General features: G+C 45.8%; 1 protein-coding gene across 1 annotated transcript in view; it reads left to right on the top strand.

Annotated features, from left to right (window-relative positions):
• Nucleotides 1-16,204, top strand: part of LOC148145268 (WW domain-binding protein 2-like) — a 52,680-nt gene extending 36,476 nt beyond the window's left edge. The window contains exon 5 of the mRNA XM_088000401.1: nt 15,970-16,204. Coding sequence (XP_087856527.1) covers nt 15,970-16,049 — 80 coding nt within the window. The 3' untranslated portion in view covers nt 16,050-16,204. The remainder of the gene's footprint in view (nt 1-15,969) is intronic.
• The last annotated feature ends 1,662 nt before the right edge of the window (nt 16,205-17,866 follow it).

Raw genomic sequence — 17,866 nt, 5'->3', positions numbered from 1 at the left:
CGGAACTCAATTCCTCTACCAATAAAAGCCAGTACGCCATATGCCTTCCTCACCGCACTATTTACCTGGGTGGCAACTTTCAGAGATCTGTGTACATGGACACCAAGATCCCTCTGCTCATCCACACTACCAAGTATCCGACCATTAGCCCAGTACCCCATCTTTTTGTTATTCTTCCCAAAGTGAATCACCTCACACTTAGCTACATTGAATTCCATTTGCCACCTTTCTGCCCAGCTCTGCAGCTTCTCTATATCCTGCTGTAACCTGCCACATCCTTCCTCACTGTCAACAACTCCTCCGACTTTCGTATCATCCGCAAACTTGCTCACCCAACCTTCTAACCCCTCTTCCAGGTCATTTATAAAAATGACAAACAGCAATGGTCCCAAAACAGATCCTTGCGGAACACCGCTAGTGACGGCACTCCATGAAGAAACTTTGCCATCAACTACTACCCTCTGTCTTCTTCCATCCAGCCAATTCCTAATCCAAACCTCCAACTCACCCTCAATGCCATATCTCCGTATTTTCTGCAGTAGCCTACCATGGGGAACCTTATCAAACGCCTTACTAAAATCCATATATACCACATCTACCGCTTTCCCCTCATCAACCTCCTTCGTCACCTTTTCAAAGAATTCAATAAGGTTTGTGAGGCACGACCTGCCCTTCACAAAACCATGCTGACTATCCTTGATCACATTATTCCTATCCAGATGTGCATAAATCCTATCCCTTACAATTCTCTCTAAGACTTTGCCCACAACAGAAGTGAGACTCACCGGCCTATAGTTACTAGGGTTATCCCTACTCCCCTTTTTGAACAAGGGAACCACATTTGCTATCCTCCAGTCTTCTGGCACTACTCCAGTAGACAAAGAGGACATAAAAATCAAGGCCAATGGCTCTGCAATCTCCTCCCTTGCTTCCCAGAGAATCCTAGGATAAATGCCATCAGGCCCAGGGGACTTATCTATTTTCACCTTTTCCAGGATTTCCAACACCGCTTCTCTACATACCTCAAAGCCATCCATTCTACTTATTTGTGACTCAGTATTCACATCGATGACAATGCCCTGTTCCTGAGTAAATACTGAAGAAAAGTATTCATTCAGTGTCTCCCCAATCTCTTCCGCCTCCACACGCAACTTCCCACTACTATCCTTGACTGGACCTATTCCTACCCTAGTCATTCTTTTATTCCTAACATACCTATAGAAAGCCTTAGGGTTTTCCCTAATCCTACCGACTAAGGACCTTTCATGTCCCCTCCTTGCTGCTCTTAGCTCTCTCTTCAGCTCCTTCCTGGCTACCCTATAACTCTCAATCGCCCCAATTGAACCTTCACGTCTCATCTTGAGATAGGCCGCCCTCTTCCATTTAACAAGGGATTCCAATTCCTTATTAAACCACGGCTCCCTCGCACAACCCTTTCCTCCCTGCCTGACAGGTACATAATTATCAAGGACACTCAATAGTTGCTCCTTGAACAAGCTCCACATATCATTTACACTCTTGCCTTGGAGTCTACTTTTCCAAGCCACACATCCTAAGTCATGCCTCACCGCATCATAATTTCCCTGACCCCAGCTATAACTCTTGCCCTGTAGTACACACTTATCCCTCTCCATCACGAGAGTAAAAATCACCAAATTATGGTCACTATCCCCAAAGTGCTCACCTACCTCTAATTCTAACACCTGGCCTGGTTCGTTACCCAGAACCAAATCCAGTATGGCCTCACCTCTTGTTGGCCTGTCTACATATTGTGTCAGGAAACTCTCCTGCACATATTGAACAAACACTGACCCATCTAACGAACTTGAGCTATAGCTTTCCCAATCAATATCAGGAAAGTTAAAGTCCCCCATAACAACCACCCTATTACTGTCACTCATCTCCTGAATCACCTTCCCTATCCTTTCTTCAATGATTCTAGGACTATTAGGAGGCCTGTAAAAGACTCCTAACAGGGTGACCTCACCTCTCCTATTCCTAACCTCAGCCCAAACTACCTCAGATGGCAAGTCCTCATCCATCGTCCTTTCCACCACTGTAATACTATCTTTGACAAGCAATGCCACACCTCCCCCTCTTTTACCCCCACCTCTGACCCTACTAAAACATTTAAATCCTGGAACCTGCAACAGCCAATCCTGTCCCTGTTCTAGCCATGTCTCCGTAATAGCCACAACATCGAAGTCCCAGGTACCAACCCACGCTGCAAGTTCACCTACCTTATTTCGTATACTTCTTGCATTGAAGTATACACACTTCAAGCCACTTTCCTGTTTACAGGTCCCTCCTTGGAAATTGATGCCATGTTCCTAACCTCCCTACACTCCAGGCCCTGCACCCTGAAGCTACAATCTGGGTTCCCATGCCCCTGCAGAGTTAGTTTAAACCCCCCCCAAGAGCACTAGCAAACCTCCCCCCAAGGATACTGGTGCCCCTCAGGTTCAGGTGTAGACCATCCTGTTTATAGAGGTCCCACCGTCCCCAGAAAGAACCCCAGTTATCCAAAAACCGGAATCCCTCCCTCCTGCACCATCCCTGTAGCCACGCATTTAAGTGTTCTCTTTCCCTATTCCTCGAATCTCTATCACGTGGCACGGGTAACAAACCAGAGACAACAACTCTGTTCGTTCTAACTCTGAGCTTCCAACCTAGCTCCCTGAAAGCCTGTCTAACATCCTCGGCACTCCTCCTACCTATGTCGTTGGTGCCAATATGGACCACGACTTCGGGCTGCTCCCCCTCCCCCTCCAGGACCCGGAAAACACGATCAGAGACATCACGTACCCTTGCACCTGGGAGGCAACATACCAAACGTGAGTCTCTCTCGTTCCCACAAAACCGCCTATCTGTGCCCCTAACTATCGAGTCCCCAATTACTACTGCTCTGCTCTTCTTCACCCTTCCCTTCTGAGTAACGGGGACAGGCTCCGTGCCAGAGACCTGAGCCCCGTTACTTACCCCTGGTAAGTCATCCCCCCCACAAGTATCCAAAACGGTATACTTGTTCTTGAGGGGAATGGCCGCAGGGGGTCCCTGCACTGGCTGCTTCCTCCCAGTCCCCCTCACTGTCACCCATCTATCTGCCATCTTTGGAGTTACTACTTCCCTATAACTCTGATCTATGACCCCCTCTGCCTCCCGAATGATCCGAAGTTCATCCAACTCCAGCTCCAGTTCCCTAACACGGTCTTGGAGGAGCTGGAGATGGGTGCACTTCCTGCAAGTGTAATCGGCAGGGACGTCGATGGCATCCCTCACCTCATACATGTTGCAGGAGGAACATTGCACTGCCTTCACTGCCATCCCTCTAAAGCTAACTTTTATTTAAAAAAAACTGGGTCTAAAGAATACAACAAGCAAAATTCAGCACTTACCTACTTACCACAACAGGTGTTATTATTAGGTTAGAGGAGGAGGGCGGGTGGGAGGCACTACCCGTGTAGTGCCTCGGGTTCCTCTCCTTCGCGCTTTTAAAGGGGGAAAAAACCTACCCAGGTAAGCTTACACTAACTGCTTCCGGGTCTCGGCTGCCCCTCTGATCGTCGTCACTTCCCCCTGGTGCTCCCGCTCTTTCTGTGAAGAGAGAGTGAAAGAGAAAAAAAACACCGCTGCCCGCTACCGGTAAGCACTTTTAAAACCAAACGGTCTTACCTTCGCTGCTGCTCGCACTGGAAATGACCGACCGCTTCGAAGGGTGAGTATAAATACTCACCGCTTTCCTTCCCGGCTGCCCCTCTGGTCGTCGTCACTTCCCCCTGGTGCTCCCGCTCTTTCTGTGAAGAGAGAGTGAAAGAGAAAAAAAACACCGCTGCCCGCTACCGGTAAGCACTTTTAAAACCAAACGGTCTTACCTTCGCTGCTGCTCGCACTGGAAATGACCGACCGCTTCGAAGGGTGAGTATAAATACTCACCGCTTTCCTTCCCGGCTGCCCCTCTGGTCGTCGTCACTTCCCCCTGGTGCTCCCGCTCTTTCTGTGAAGAGAGAGTGAAAGAGAAAAAAAACACCGCTGCCCGCTACCGGTAAGCACTTTTAAAACCAAACGGTCTTACCTTCGCTGCTGCTCGCACTGGAAATGTTGCACCTCTGGTCCTGACCACTGTTAGGAGGTCTGTACATAACTCCCATTATGGTTTTTTTGCCTTTGTGGTTCCTCAATTCCACCCACACAGACTCCACATCATCTGACCCTATGTCATTCAGTGCCATACATTTAATTTTGTTCTTAACTAACAAGGCCACCCCACCCCCTCTGCCCACCTCCCTGTCTTTTCGATAAGTTGTAAATCCTTGGATGTTTAACTGCCAGTCCTGAACCCCTTGCAACCATGTCTCTGTGATGCCTACCATATCATAATCATTCACGATGATCTGTGCCGTTAGTTCATCTACTTAACTGTCCCTCATATTATAAGCCCTTTATCCTTGAATCATTCTTGCTCCCTTAATTCTTAGAGCTGCTGATTCTGCTAGGGTTCTGTTTCCTGGATTCATCAGTCAAGATGTTTGATGAGGCAAATCATGGGACCAGGCTATATCTACATGTCAATGCACTGTATCAGTTGTGGCTCAGTGGGTACCTCTCACCTTCATTAAATAATTTAAAGCTCTCCCTGTCATTTCAAATAGCTGTACGTGGTCCCGTGACCCTATGTGGAAGAGGAGTGAAGTTCTCCATTTTGTTCTTGCTCACATTTATCCCTCGACTGATATCACTAAAAATAAATTTAGTGGTCATTTATTGGTGACCATATCTGGTCATTTATCATATTGCTGTTTGCGGGAACTTGCTTCAGGAAAAATAGATGCTATTGTCTTACATTGTAATCCTAACCATACATTAAGCGGTGACTATAGTTCATTGATTGTGGACTATGTTGGGACATTCTGGGCTGTGAAAACTGCTCCATAAAAGTGAAAGTTGTTCATCTTGAGGATATTATCCCAGGTAAACTCTTTCACTTTGTAACACTGGTGTCGAATACTGGTGAGCACAGGTCACTAACATATAACATTGAAGTACAATGGTGTTGGGGATAAGTTTTTCTAATATTGGGGTACAGTACTGGTGGGGACTGATCTGTCATTGCGTAATGCTGGGGTCAAGTACTGGTGGGCACAGGTAATGCTCTATAAAACACAGGGATAGAGTACTGGTGGAGATAGGTCTGATGGTAAATATAAGAAGAAAGTAATGGAACTGAATGTAGTCAGACAGATCCAGTTAGGCGTAAGTTCCTTGGGCACTGCCCTAAGTATGCGCAAGTCCCATGGGCAGAGGTAGTTCTCTTATATATTTTCAGTGTAGAAATTGTTCAGTGAGTCCCAGCAGTCTACTAAATTATAGAAGCTTTGCTGCATTGTCTTACATTGTGGAAACAGTTAGGCCTTTCTTCAACTTTCAGCACTTTGAGATTTCCTTCTCAAAACAAAATTTACAGCTATCCATTCTCTACCTTAGCTACTTGCCGTCCTTGTGGGAGGGGTCAGGTAACTAAAATAGCTGGTTTGTGATGCAGAGTAATGCCAATAACAGGGGTTCAACTTCTGCACTCTCCTCAACCTTGCCCTTCTCCTGAAGTGTGGTAACACTCAGGTTAAAACACAATCAGTCGTCCCTCCCTAATGAGAGACCAACCCTATGGAATCGTAGAATTATGGCTACTTTACATTTACTTGTCTTCCTTATACTCTCCTACAATTAACTTTTATAGGTTAGTATAGCAGGTAGTTAGTTTATGAATCTGCTCATAATTGTCAGCAGTTTCTGCTGTCTGTCTTGCAGTTGCAATCTTGTCTTCAATATTGGTTCTAAATGACGAAAAATAGTGAGTTTCTAAATTAGATTAGATTACTTACAGTGTGGAAACAGGCCCTTCGGCCCAGCAAGTCCACACCGACCCCCCAAAGCGCAACCCACCCATACCCCTACATTTACCCCTTTAACCTAACACTACGGGCAATTTAGCATGGCCAATTCACCTGACCTGCACATCTTTGTGACTGTGGGAGGAAACCGGAGCACCCGGAGGAAACCCATGCAGACACGGGGAGAATGTGCAAACTCCACACAGTCAGTCGCCTGAGTCGGGAATTGAACCCGGGTCTCTGGCGCTGTGAGGCAGCAGTGCTAACCACTGTGCCACCGTGCCGCCCAATTCTTCTAAGAGAAACCGCTCTTTGATGGCTTCATATGCTGATTCCTAATGCCTATAATTGGATTGTAAAAATTACTTTGATTTGATAGGGTAAAGCAATGTAGGTTTGCCCAGACTATTCCTTTAAATTTTGAAACGTTTGCCTGTATGTTTCAGGAGCTAACTTATACACACCTAGAAAAACCTTTTAATGAAATCCATAGATATCTCCTCTGAAAGAGATGCATAAATTTCATGCATGCCACAATGATGCTCTGACTGGGTATTCTGCATGACTCTGCCAAAGTGGTTCAGTCATCTTAAGGTGGTTAATGGTCTATTCCGGTAGAAGTGTGATCAGTGTTGTATTTTCATTCTGCGATAGTCTGAGGATTTTGTAGGGATGTTGTGAGCAATTTTCAGAAGGGTACCTCTTGTCTCATAGTAGCCAATCCTGTAGCACCTTTTGGAAGGAGACTGGAACCTCTGAATATTCCAGTGTGCAAGACTCGTGGCAGTTCCCAGGATATCTGGTGCAGACCTCCAAAATGTGACATCAATGATCACATAATTTGAACACTAGTAGAAAGGAATCTTGTTCTTTTGATGAGCTCTGCAAATTAATGTGGAGCACTGTCAAAGCAACATGAATGCAGTCAACAGAGCCCTGCACCTGGGGGAAGCCTGCAATGGTGGAGAGTGCCAGGCCTGAGCTGCTGGACCTTTTTAATCACAGGGATATGAAGGTTGGTGAGCTGGAGAAAATGGCATCAGTTATTTGCCAGATACATGAATGGGTCAAGGATTGAGAGATACATGCAGGTACTCAGTTGCTCCTTGATACAAGTTGCTGACATACAGATTCAGGGCATCTTAGACCTTGATAGTCAGCAGGATGAGATTGCCACCCAGTGCTGCTCCAGCAGGAGAAACAGTTTTATGATGATGGCCTGGGACATTCTTAATCAGTGCTTACAATCTAACATCCAGTTGAAGAAAATGATAATGAGGCTGGTAGACTTGCATTCTCATCATTGTCCTCTGCGTCCTTGGTCGATCTCCCTATTGTTGTGCAATAATTTCTGGACCTTATTGTTTTTGCTGAGCTTATTGACAAAGTAGTAATCACAATTTTTTAAAAAATATCTTCATAGTTGGTTCAAGACCACAAGCAGTCCAGCTATGGTGATCTTTGAGAGATCTCTGAGCAGTTAATCTGTGCAGAATGTCAGAAAGATAACAGTTTAACTGAAGAAAATCCAGAGATTTAATGCATATTGATGAAGCTGAAAATGTGTTGCTGGAAAAGCGCAGCAGGTCAGGCAGCATCCAGGGAACAGGAGAATCGACGTTTCGGGCATAAGCCCTTCTTCAGGAATCATATTGATGAAGCCTCATGTATGCCCTCACAGATTGTAACATGGAGGCTTCCTAAGGAGGTCTTTGTCATGCCTCGGTCAGAAGCTCTGAGGTATGTTAGCTCATCCAGTACGCATTTCCGAACCAACATTTTCATGCTGCTCTGGAGGAGTAGAACTCTGCCTATAAGGTACCATGATAAAACCTCCACACTACAGACCATGCCGTTCAGTACTTGTTGTGCAAAGTGCGAACATGTCAGCTGCGAAGCACTGTCTGCCAGTGCTAGTTATAGAATATGTACGTGAATTGGAAAGTTCAGGTACTACTTTTAAATGCCTCGTTCTGCTACCTAGCTGACATGACAAGGAAGTAATTACAGTATATTATGTAATGGTCATGAGGGCTTGAGGCCATAATTCTTTACATGAATCATTTGAAAAGTAACAACATGCCAACGAATTGCAAATTGAAGCCAGAGAGCTGTCATTACAGTACTGAATCAGTGGAGGGGCATGGTTACTGCAGTTTCCCCTAGCAAAGCCTCAAATGCCAAAAGTTTCTGTTCACTTCTGAAGTAGAAAGCAACAACTTGCTCTACCCACAATGCATGTGGTAACAGCCATTCTGTGTGGTTATTAAGCAACTGATTTTTGATCTGACATGGGAGGATTCCAATACTCACAGTATCTTCCATGTTCTGCCTGTGACACACCGATTTCATCACTTCACCAACCTTTGTTCTCTTTTGAGTTGCTGTTTCTGTGGCCTGTGTAACCTTTCAGTCCCCCCTGCTTTTGTTAAGCCTATTTATATTTGGGGCTTAATCAGTCCCATGTTCAAATGCAATGAGATCTGGACAATATCCAGGAAAAGTAGCAAATAATGTTTGTGCTACACAAATGCCTGGCAATGAAAATTTCCAACGAAAGATAATCTAGCCACTGCCCCTTGACATTCAATGACTTTGCCATCATTGAATTCCCAACGATTGAAATCCTGGGGGTATCGTTGATCAGAAACTTGAACGGACTTGCTGTATAAATATGATGGCTACAAGAGCTGGTCAGAAGTCACTTCCTAACTCCCCAAAGCCTGTCCACCTTCAACATAGTACAAGCATGATGGAATATTCCCCACTTCCTGAATGGGTACAGCTCTAAACAACATTCACAAAGCTTGACACCATCCAGGACAAAGCAGCTCACTTGATTGGTACCACATCCACAACTATTCAGTCTCTCCACCATTTATGCTTCATAGTACACACTGCTACTATCTACAAGATGCCCTATGGAAATTCACCAAAGATCCTTGGATAGCACCTTCTAAACCCACAACCACTTTCATCGAGAAGGACAAGGGCAAGCTGATGCTGGGTATCAAGGTACTATTTTATGAGGAAATGTTGAGTAGGTTCACTAGAATTTGGAACAATGAGAGACAACCTTATTAAAACGTCCAAGACTCAAGGGATTTGACAGTGTAGCTGCAGAGAGGTTGTTTTCCTTTGTGAGAGAGACTAGGACAGAGAGCATTTACTCAGAATAAAGGATCAGATTTAAGACAGATGAGGAGGAATTTCTGTTGTATGCAGTTTTGGTTTCCTAGTCTGAGGAAGGACATTCTTGCTATGGAGGGAGTCCAGTAAAGGTTCACCAGACTCGTTCCAGGGATGGCAGGACTGACATGATGAAAGACTGGATCGACTAAATCGACTAGGCTTGTATTCACGAGATTGAAGAAGAATGAGGTGTGGGTGGGGATCTCATAGAAACATAAAATTCTGATGGGACTGGAGAGGCTACATTTGGGAAAAATATTGTTCCCGATATTGAGGAAGTCCAGAAGTAGGTGTCACATTCTAAGAATAAGAGGGAGCCCATACAGGACTGAGATGAGGAAGAACTCCTTCACTCAGATGGTTGTGAACCTGTGGATTTCTCTCCCACAGAAAGCTGTTGGGGCCAGTTCATTCGATATATTCAAGAGGGAGCTGGATGTGGCCTTTGCGACTAAAGGGATCAAAGGGTATGGGGAGAGGGCGGGAATGGGATAACAAGATTGCATGATCGTATTGAATAGCAGTGCAGGCTTGAAGGGCCGAATGGCTATTCCTGCACCTTTTTTTTCATGTCTCAATGTTTCTTCCTTCAGAGGGTAGTGAATCTGTGAATTCGCAGATCAGTGTGAATCTGTGGAATTCTTTGTTGCAGAGAGCTGTATAGCGACTCGGTCAATAAGTATATTCCATATTTAAAAATCACAACACCAGGTTATAGTCCAACAGGTTTAAATTGGAAGCACACTAGCTTTCGGAGCGACGCTCCTTCATCAGGTGATTGTGGAGGGCTCGATTGTAACAGAATTTATAGCAAGAATTTGCAGTTTAATGTAACCGAAATTATACATTGAAAAATAGATTGTCTGTTTAGTCTTTCATCTGTTGGAAGAAGTGAAACTATCACTGTACTCTATGTGTATATCACAAAACCCTCTTTTTAAAGTTGCATTCTCGGGTTAGCTGTTAACAATGGTGATAGCTAGACAATATGTTGAAGGTGTTGGCCCCCTGTGTTCTCTGTCTATGACCTAATGTTTAGATTGTTATCTTACTTTTTAGATTAGAATCAGAGTTTTACATGAATGCATGCAGTTTTTGAGCAAAGTGCAATGTAACTCTGCAAGTACAAATTTCACCACACAAAATATATGTGTGGGCGCACACAGAGTGTCTTAAGTCTGTGAAGGGGTGCTTGTGAGAGTGTGGGAGTGTGTGTGTCTATAGGGGTTTGTGTGGGCATCTGTGTGTGTACGTAGGAATATCTATGTGTGTTTGTAGTGCAATGGTAATCACCTGTAATGTGACATGAACCCAAGGTCCCGGTTGAGGCCCTCTCTATGGGTACCGAACTTAGCTATCAGCCTCTGATCGGCCACTTTCCTCTGCTGCCTGTCCCGAAGTCCACCTTGGAGGATGGTCACCCGAAGGTCCGAGGCTGAATGTCCTGGACCACTGAAGTGATCCCCAACTGGGAGGGAACTCTCCTGCCTGTTGATTGTTGTGCTTCAATGTATAATTTCAGTTACATCAAACTGCAAATTCTTGCTATAAATTCTGTGTTACAATCGAGCCCTCCACAATCACCTGATGAAGGAGCGTCGCTCCGAAAGCTAGTGCTTCCAATTAAACCTGTTGGACTATAACCTGGTGTTGTGTGATTGTACACCCCAGTCCAACACCGGCATCTCCAAATCATATATTCCATATAGATTTTTAATCAGTAAGGGTAGAAGCCAGGAAAGAGGAGTTGAAGTTTATCAGATCAACTATGATCTCAGTGAATATTAGAGTAGACTTGACATTAAAGTCGGGAGGTAAAAACAATGACTGCAGATGCTGGAAACCAGATTCTGGATTAGTGGTGCTGGAAGAGCACAGCAGTTCAGGCAGCATCTAAGGACCAGCGAAATCGACGTTTCGGGCAAAAGCCCTTCATCAGGAATAAAGGCAGTGAGCCTGAAGCGTGGAGAGATAAACTAGAGGAGGGTGGGGTGGGGAGAAAGTAGCATAGAGTGAGTGGGGGAGGGGATGAAGGTGATAGGTCAGGGAGGAGAGGGTGGAGTGGATAGGTGGAAAAGGAGATAGGCAGGTAGGACAAGTCCGGACAAATCATGGGGACAGTGCTGAGCTGGAAGTTTAGAACTAGGGTGAGGTGGGGGAGGGGAAAACGAGGAAGCTGTTGAAGTCCACATTGATGCCCTGGGGGTTGAAGTGTTCCGAGGCGGAAGATGAGGCGTTCTTTCTCCAGGCGTCTGGTGGTGAGAGAGTGGTGGTGAAGGAGGCCCAGGACCTCCATGTCCTCGGCAGAGTGGGAGGGGGAGTTGAAATGTTGGGCCACGGGGCGGTTTGGTTGATTGGTGCGGGTGTCTCGGAGATGTTCCCTAAAGCGCTCTGCTAGGAGGCGCCCAGTCTCCCCAATGTAGAGGAGACCGCATCGGGAGCAACGGATACAATAAATTATATTAGTGGATGTGCAAGTAAAACTTTGATGGATGTGGAAGGCTCCTTTAGGGCCTTGGATAAAAGTGAGGGAGGAGGTGTGGGTGCAAGTTTTACAGTTCCTGCAGTGGCAGGGGAAAGTGCCAGGATGGGAGGGTGGGTTGTAGGGGGGGCGTGGACCTGACCAGGTAGTCGCGGAGGGAACGGTCTTTGCGGAAGGCGGAAAGGGGTGGGGAGGGAAATATATCCCTGGTGATGGGGTCTTTTTGGAGGTGGCGGAAATGTCGGCGGATGATGTGGTTTATGCGAAGGTTGGTAGGGTGGAAGGTGAGCACCCTGTCCTTGTTACGGTTGGAGGGGTGAGGTCTGAGGGTGGAGGTGCGGGATGTGGACGAGATGCGTTGGAGGGCATCTTTAACCACGTGGGAAGAGAAATTGCAGTCTCTAAAGAAGGAGGCCATCTGGTGTGTTCTGTGGTGGAACTGGTCCTCCTGGGAGCAGTAACGGCGGAGGAATTGGGAATACAGGATGGCATTTTTGCAAGAGGTAGGGTGGGAAGAGGTGTAATCCAGGTAGAGGTAGCTGTGGGAGTCGGTGGGTTTGTAAAAAATGTCAGTGTCAAGTCAGTCATCATTAATGGAGATGGAGAGTTCCAGGAAGGGGAGGGAGGTGTCAGAGATGGTCCAGGTAAATTTAAGGTCAGGGTGGAATGTGTTGGTGAGGTTAATGAATTGCTCAACCTCCTCGCGGGAGCACGAGGTGGCGCCAATGCAGTCATCAATGTAGCGGAGGAAGAGGTGGGGAGTTGTGCCGTTGTAATTACGGAAGATCAACTGCTCTATGTAGCCAAAGAGACAGGCATAGCTGGGGCCCATACGTGTGCCCATGGCTACCCCTTTGGTCTGGAGGAAGTGGGAGGATTCAAAGGAGAAATTGTTAAGGGTGAGGACCTGTTCAGCCAAACAAATGAGTGTGTCGGTGGAAGGGTACTGTTGGGGACGTCTGGAGGGGAAAAAACTGAGGGCTTGGAGGCCCCGGTCATGGCGGATGGAGGTGTAGAGGGATTGGTGAAGAGGAGGCGTTGGGGGCCAGGGAAACGGAAGTGTTGGAGGAGGTGGTGGGCGTGGGTGGTGTCTCGAACGTATGTGGGGAGTTCCTGGACTAGGGGGGATAGGACAGTGTCGAGGTAGGTAGAGAGGAGTTCCGTGGGGCAGGAGCATGCTGAGGCAATGGGTCGGCCAGGATGGTCAGGCTCGTGGATCTTGGGAAGGAGGTAGAACCGGGCAGTGTGGGGTTCCTGGACTATGTGGTTGGAAGCTGTGAGTGGGAGATCTCCTGAGGTGATGAGGTTCTGTCTGGTCTGGGAGATGATGGTTTGGTGATGGGGGGGGGTGGGGTCATGGTCGAGGGGGCAGTAAGAGGTGTCCTCATTTGGCGTTTGGCTTCAGCAGTGTAGAGGTCAGTGCGCCAGACTACCACTGCGCCCCCTTTATCCGCTGGCTTGATGGTGAGGTTGGGATTGGAGAGCTGCGCATTGCGAGGGTGAGAGGTTGGAGTGGGGGAGGGGTGTAGACAGGTTGAGGCAGTTAATGTCCCGGCGGCAGTTGGAAATGAAGAGGTCGAGGGCAGGTAATAGGCCAGCGCGGGGTGTCCAGGTGGATGCAGTGTGTTGGAGGTGGGCGAAGGGGTCCTCGGAAGGTGGACAGGAATCCTGATTGTGAAAGTAAGCTCGGAGGCGGAGGCGACAGAAGAATTGTTCGACATCACGGCCTGTATTAAATTCATTGATGCATGGTCGGAGGGGGATGAAGGGGAGTCCTTTGCTGAGGACTGATCGTTCATCCTCAGTGAGGGGAAGGTCTGGGGGGGGGGGATGGTGAAAACTCGGCATGGCTGGGAGCTGGGATCTGGTGTGGGTGTGGAGCTGGGAGTTGGGGCGGAACCTGTAACAGGAGTGTGTGTGGTGGTGGGGGGAATGGGGGTGGAGTCATGAGCAGGGGTGGTGCTCCCCTCAGGGTTCTGGAGGCCGGGAATGGTGACAGTGGGATATGTGGGGGGGCATGTCAGCAGAATGCAGGTGAGTGGCCCTGGTGGGGGCGGAAGTGGTGGTGACCATGGCAGTAGGGGTGGCAGAAGTCACTGAGCATGTGGCATCAGCGATGATGTGAAGGGCAGAAGTGATGTCATGTGTGATGCATGAGGAATTGTGAGGGGTGGAAGTGATTGTGGGAGTGGCCATGATGGGGGCAGAAGTGACATCATCAATCAACATGGGGTGGCAGCTGCATCAGCTGCATGGCCAATGGCGTCTGTGTAGATTCCGAGGCCAGGGAAATCTTCTGGAATGTTTGAGGAGCGCTGGTTATGGAGGTGGGTAGATAAAAGTTTGTGGTACTTACAGTTTTTGATGTTTGAGATGGAATTGAAATACTGTTTGTTGAGAGTATGAATTCTCCTGAGGATGTAGTACAGAGTGGGTCCTTTGCAATTCTGAGAGAGTGTGGCCCTCAGCTGAGGCAGGGCTGACTGTAGAGAGCTTAGATGCCGGCGCATTGCTGCAAGCGTGAAGCGGAGGATCTTGAAGGAGAACTGTTGCTGGTGTTTTTGAATCTGTAGTCTGTACTGTTTGTCCTGTTCGGGTCCGAACTCTGCTGGTTTAAAGGTGGTCCAGAGTCCGTGTGGGATGAGTTGGTTACGGAGGCAGGCACTGAGGAAGCAAATGTGGCTGTGGTAGCGAGTTTGTTTCACGACATGGTTGAAGAGCTTCAGGGCAGAGGAAATGACCTGGGAGTTGCAGTGGGAGATGGACTCCCTGAGATTCTTGTAGAGAGAGGAGGAAAACTTCTTCAAGGCAGGCATCCTTGCAAGAGGATTCGCAGTAGGGTTAAAATCAATGAGGTAAAAACAATGACTGCAGATGCTGGAAACCAGATTCTGGATTAGTGGTGCTGGAAGAGCACAGCAGTTCAGGCAGCATTAAAGTCACCGATTTTGGCTCTATGGTCAGTTTCAATTAACCACATGATCTTGTCCCCTAGATTAATGTCACCACAGGCACACTGACTGTCTTATAATCCCTGGACTGGTTGTATTTGATCTGTAGGGCTGACTGTTCCCAAATGTCAGATTGCCAGTACATTGTTCCTCATACTGGAACTGAAAGAGAACAAACCACTTGACTGACTGTGGTGGTACTCTGACTGACCATTTCTCCCCAATGAGGACTGCTCCCCTTTGACTTTTATATGGCCATTTATTCGAAGTGCGAGCAGTATGTTTACCACGTAAACAGCCAGCATTGCTTCTGATGTGATTTTGATGTAACGCAGTGGCAAACATTGACATGTCCATCCACTTGACTGTTCAGTGTTCTGAATCATGACAAACTGCTTGCCTCTCCCTTTGTAGTAAAAGTCAATGTGAGCCACAGACGCTGGCAATCTGTGACTGAGAACTGAAGATCAGTGCACTAAGAAAGCAATGTAAGCCACCCAAAAGCTGGCAGCTCACAAGTCAGTGCTAATCTGAGTGTGTGCACTAAGAAAAACAAAACCAAGTAGAAAGAGGCTGGCAGCTCTAAGTAGATACAAAGTAAGTGAAGTTTTAAGAAAACATGAGATGTGTCTATGTATCTGCATATAAAGAATCTGGCAGAAGCATGCAAGTCATAGGGGTCCCTGAACTCCAAAATAAAGTGTTGAAGGGCTGAACTGATGTGTAAGTTGGCTCTCTAGTAGGCATGAAACTGTGGTGCTGTAGGTTCATTGCCAATGATAACTCACATGTACAATAGATGGAGGAGGATGGTGGCTATGTAGCATATAGGGACATTGTTGTGAAGAAGCATTTCCATTATGGTCTGGGACAAACATTTGGTAAACTGCAGCTGTCAAGTAGCAGCTCTGACTTACTAATCAAGAATTTGTGCTATCTGGTTTCTCAGGGAAGCAGAGGAGTATTGGACGAGGTACCTCATAGATAAAGTGAGTTTGAATTTTAATGAGGTGCAAACGCACAGAGAATAAGATAGTCGTCTGTCAATGGCAAGGTTCCGAAGTTACCATTTAAGGCTTGAGGGGAAAATTGCAAATATTCTTCTGGATGTTAAGATTCTATTTTTTTTCTTTTGGTTCTTGCTGTATTTTCCTAAATTTTTTGCTATTGCTCATGCCACTCCAGGGAGGGGATAATTCCACAATGTTTTAATCCCGTTCTTGTTTCTGACCACAATGACATGTCCACGTTGTACTTATAATGCACAGCCAGAATGCAGCTTCGAGTCCAGGACTCTAAATACAACGTGAAGAGTTTGTTAAGGTTTAAAAGGAGGCTTTATGTTGAAGAGGTGAGTGAGTATGGATTCCCAGAGGACAGACCTGTACTATTTAGTTATCAGTATAGTGGAACATGTACATTTTCTCATTTGTTCTGCTAACTTGCTGTTTTCCAGCTGAAGAAATGAAAAAGCATAACTCGGTGTCACCAGATCAAGTTCAAAACCATGATTCCAGTTCACAGCATGGCCACTGAGGATCTGAATGATGCATTCCCTGGCATCAAACTGGAAGAGAACTATATTTTTCTGGCGGCACAAGCCCAGTGAGCTGTAATTGTCCATGTTCCAGCATGCTAACAGTTGCTGTACCCAGCTATATCTTGTAAAATAAAGCAAAGTTCAGTGTTGAGTGAGTACTCCCTATGTGTATCCAGAAACTGTACAGCTAGCAATTTCTTTAATGTAAATGAAGTAAAAAAATACACACAGTGGGAGATTATTCTGTGTCTGACACTGGGAATCAATGCATTCCTTGTCCTTATTCCAAATCTTAGAATTTACAACCAACATCAGAAAATAAGTTGTCTACTTATTTTACCAGGAATTTACAGGCTTGATCTTGGTTGCAAGATCCATCCCAACAGATGTAGTCCAGCAAAGAATTTAAGCAGAATGGGAGAGAATCTTTTAAAAAAGCACATTTCTTTTTTTACAGCAATAGCTGCTACATTCTAAATCAGTTAAAAATCACACAACAGCAAGTTATAGTCCAACAGGTTAATTTGGAAACACTAACTTTCGAAGCACTGCTCCTTCATCAAGTGGTTGACAACCCACTAATGAAGCAGCAGCATTTTGAAAGCTAGTGCCTCCAAATAAACCAACTGGACTACAACCCGTGTGGTGTGATTTTTAACTTTGTCCACCCCAGTCCAACATTGGCACCTCCAAGTCACATTCTAATAAGTCAGTCAACACTGTCCTTTTAGAGATCCCAAAGCCTTTTGCCAGCTAATGAAAGCAGGTAAATCCTTAAGTAAGTGGGTGAGGGGTAGGGGGCCTGATGGTTAAGATATTAGTGTGGTATTTGGGTGATGGGGCCCATGAGGAGTTTGTCACAAGATAATGGTCATGTGTTCAGCTGGAAATCAGTTAGGTATCAGAGTGGAGTGATTGGATAGAGTTAGGTATTTAGAAGACGTATTATTGTGAGGGTCAATGTGAGCGAGTCTGGGAGGGGATCAGTTTTATGCGTAGCCAGGGATTAGAACAAGTTTTAATCCCTAATATTTCCTGGTTAACTTTAGGTAGTAAATTGGAATCCATTTTAGAGTTAGGTACTTTTACTGAAGTTTCCAAACGCTGGATAATTGCCCATTGAAATTTAAACTTTCTGAATGTCTCAGAACAGCATGAACGGGTTGGACCAAAGGGTCTGTTTCAATGCTGTATCTCTCTATGACTAACTTCTGAGAGGTCCCAACATGCATTTTCAGAGTACACCCAGTCTGACTATTCAATCATTATCTAATTATTTTTTGAGACAGTGTGTGCAAGTTGACTGCCATATTTCTGGGGGACCCTGGCTATTCATAGGAGATACATTTCAGTAAAATCTGATGAATTGCAAAAGAATGAAAATCTAGGATTTCCCATAAGAATTAATGAACTACCATTTGGCAACATGCTAACATAACAACCAAAGTATGAAACAAGGTGAAGTACCGAAAATTGTTCCCTAATTGAATTGAGATGCATATTTGAAAGACAAAATGTTGACTAATCAGAGCAATGATTAGTGCAGATCTCCTATTATGCAGACAGTTCAAAAAGTACATAATTGGCTATAAAGAACAACCTGAACTTGCAAAAGGTATTCTATAATTTTTCCCCCCTTCTGATTGCTTGTGTATAAAACACTACATTACTGAAATGGGGTAGAGCATGATTGTAGATAATTTACAATTGCAAATTGTGTATAAATCCATATTAATGTGCCCTTAAGAAGTGGCTATTGCAGAATGTCAGTCATTGTCCTGGCAGGACTGATACAATGAGTTTTTAATTCTAC

The sequence above is a fragment of the Chiloscyllium plagiosum genome, unplaced genomic scaffold (assembly GCF_037043375.1).
Source record: "Chiloscyllium plagiosum isolate Xiang-an unplaced genomic scaffold, Cpla_swu_hap1 HiC_scaffold_25, whole genome shotgun sequence".
NCBI classification, from domain to species: Eukaryota; Metazoa; Chordata; class Chondrichthyes; order Orectolobiformes; family Hemiscylliidae; genus Chiloscyllium; species Chiloscyllium plagiosum.
The sequence above is the reverse complement of the archived record's forward strand: the minus strand, read 5'-3'. Positions and strand labels throughout refer to the sequence as shown.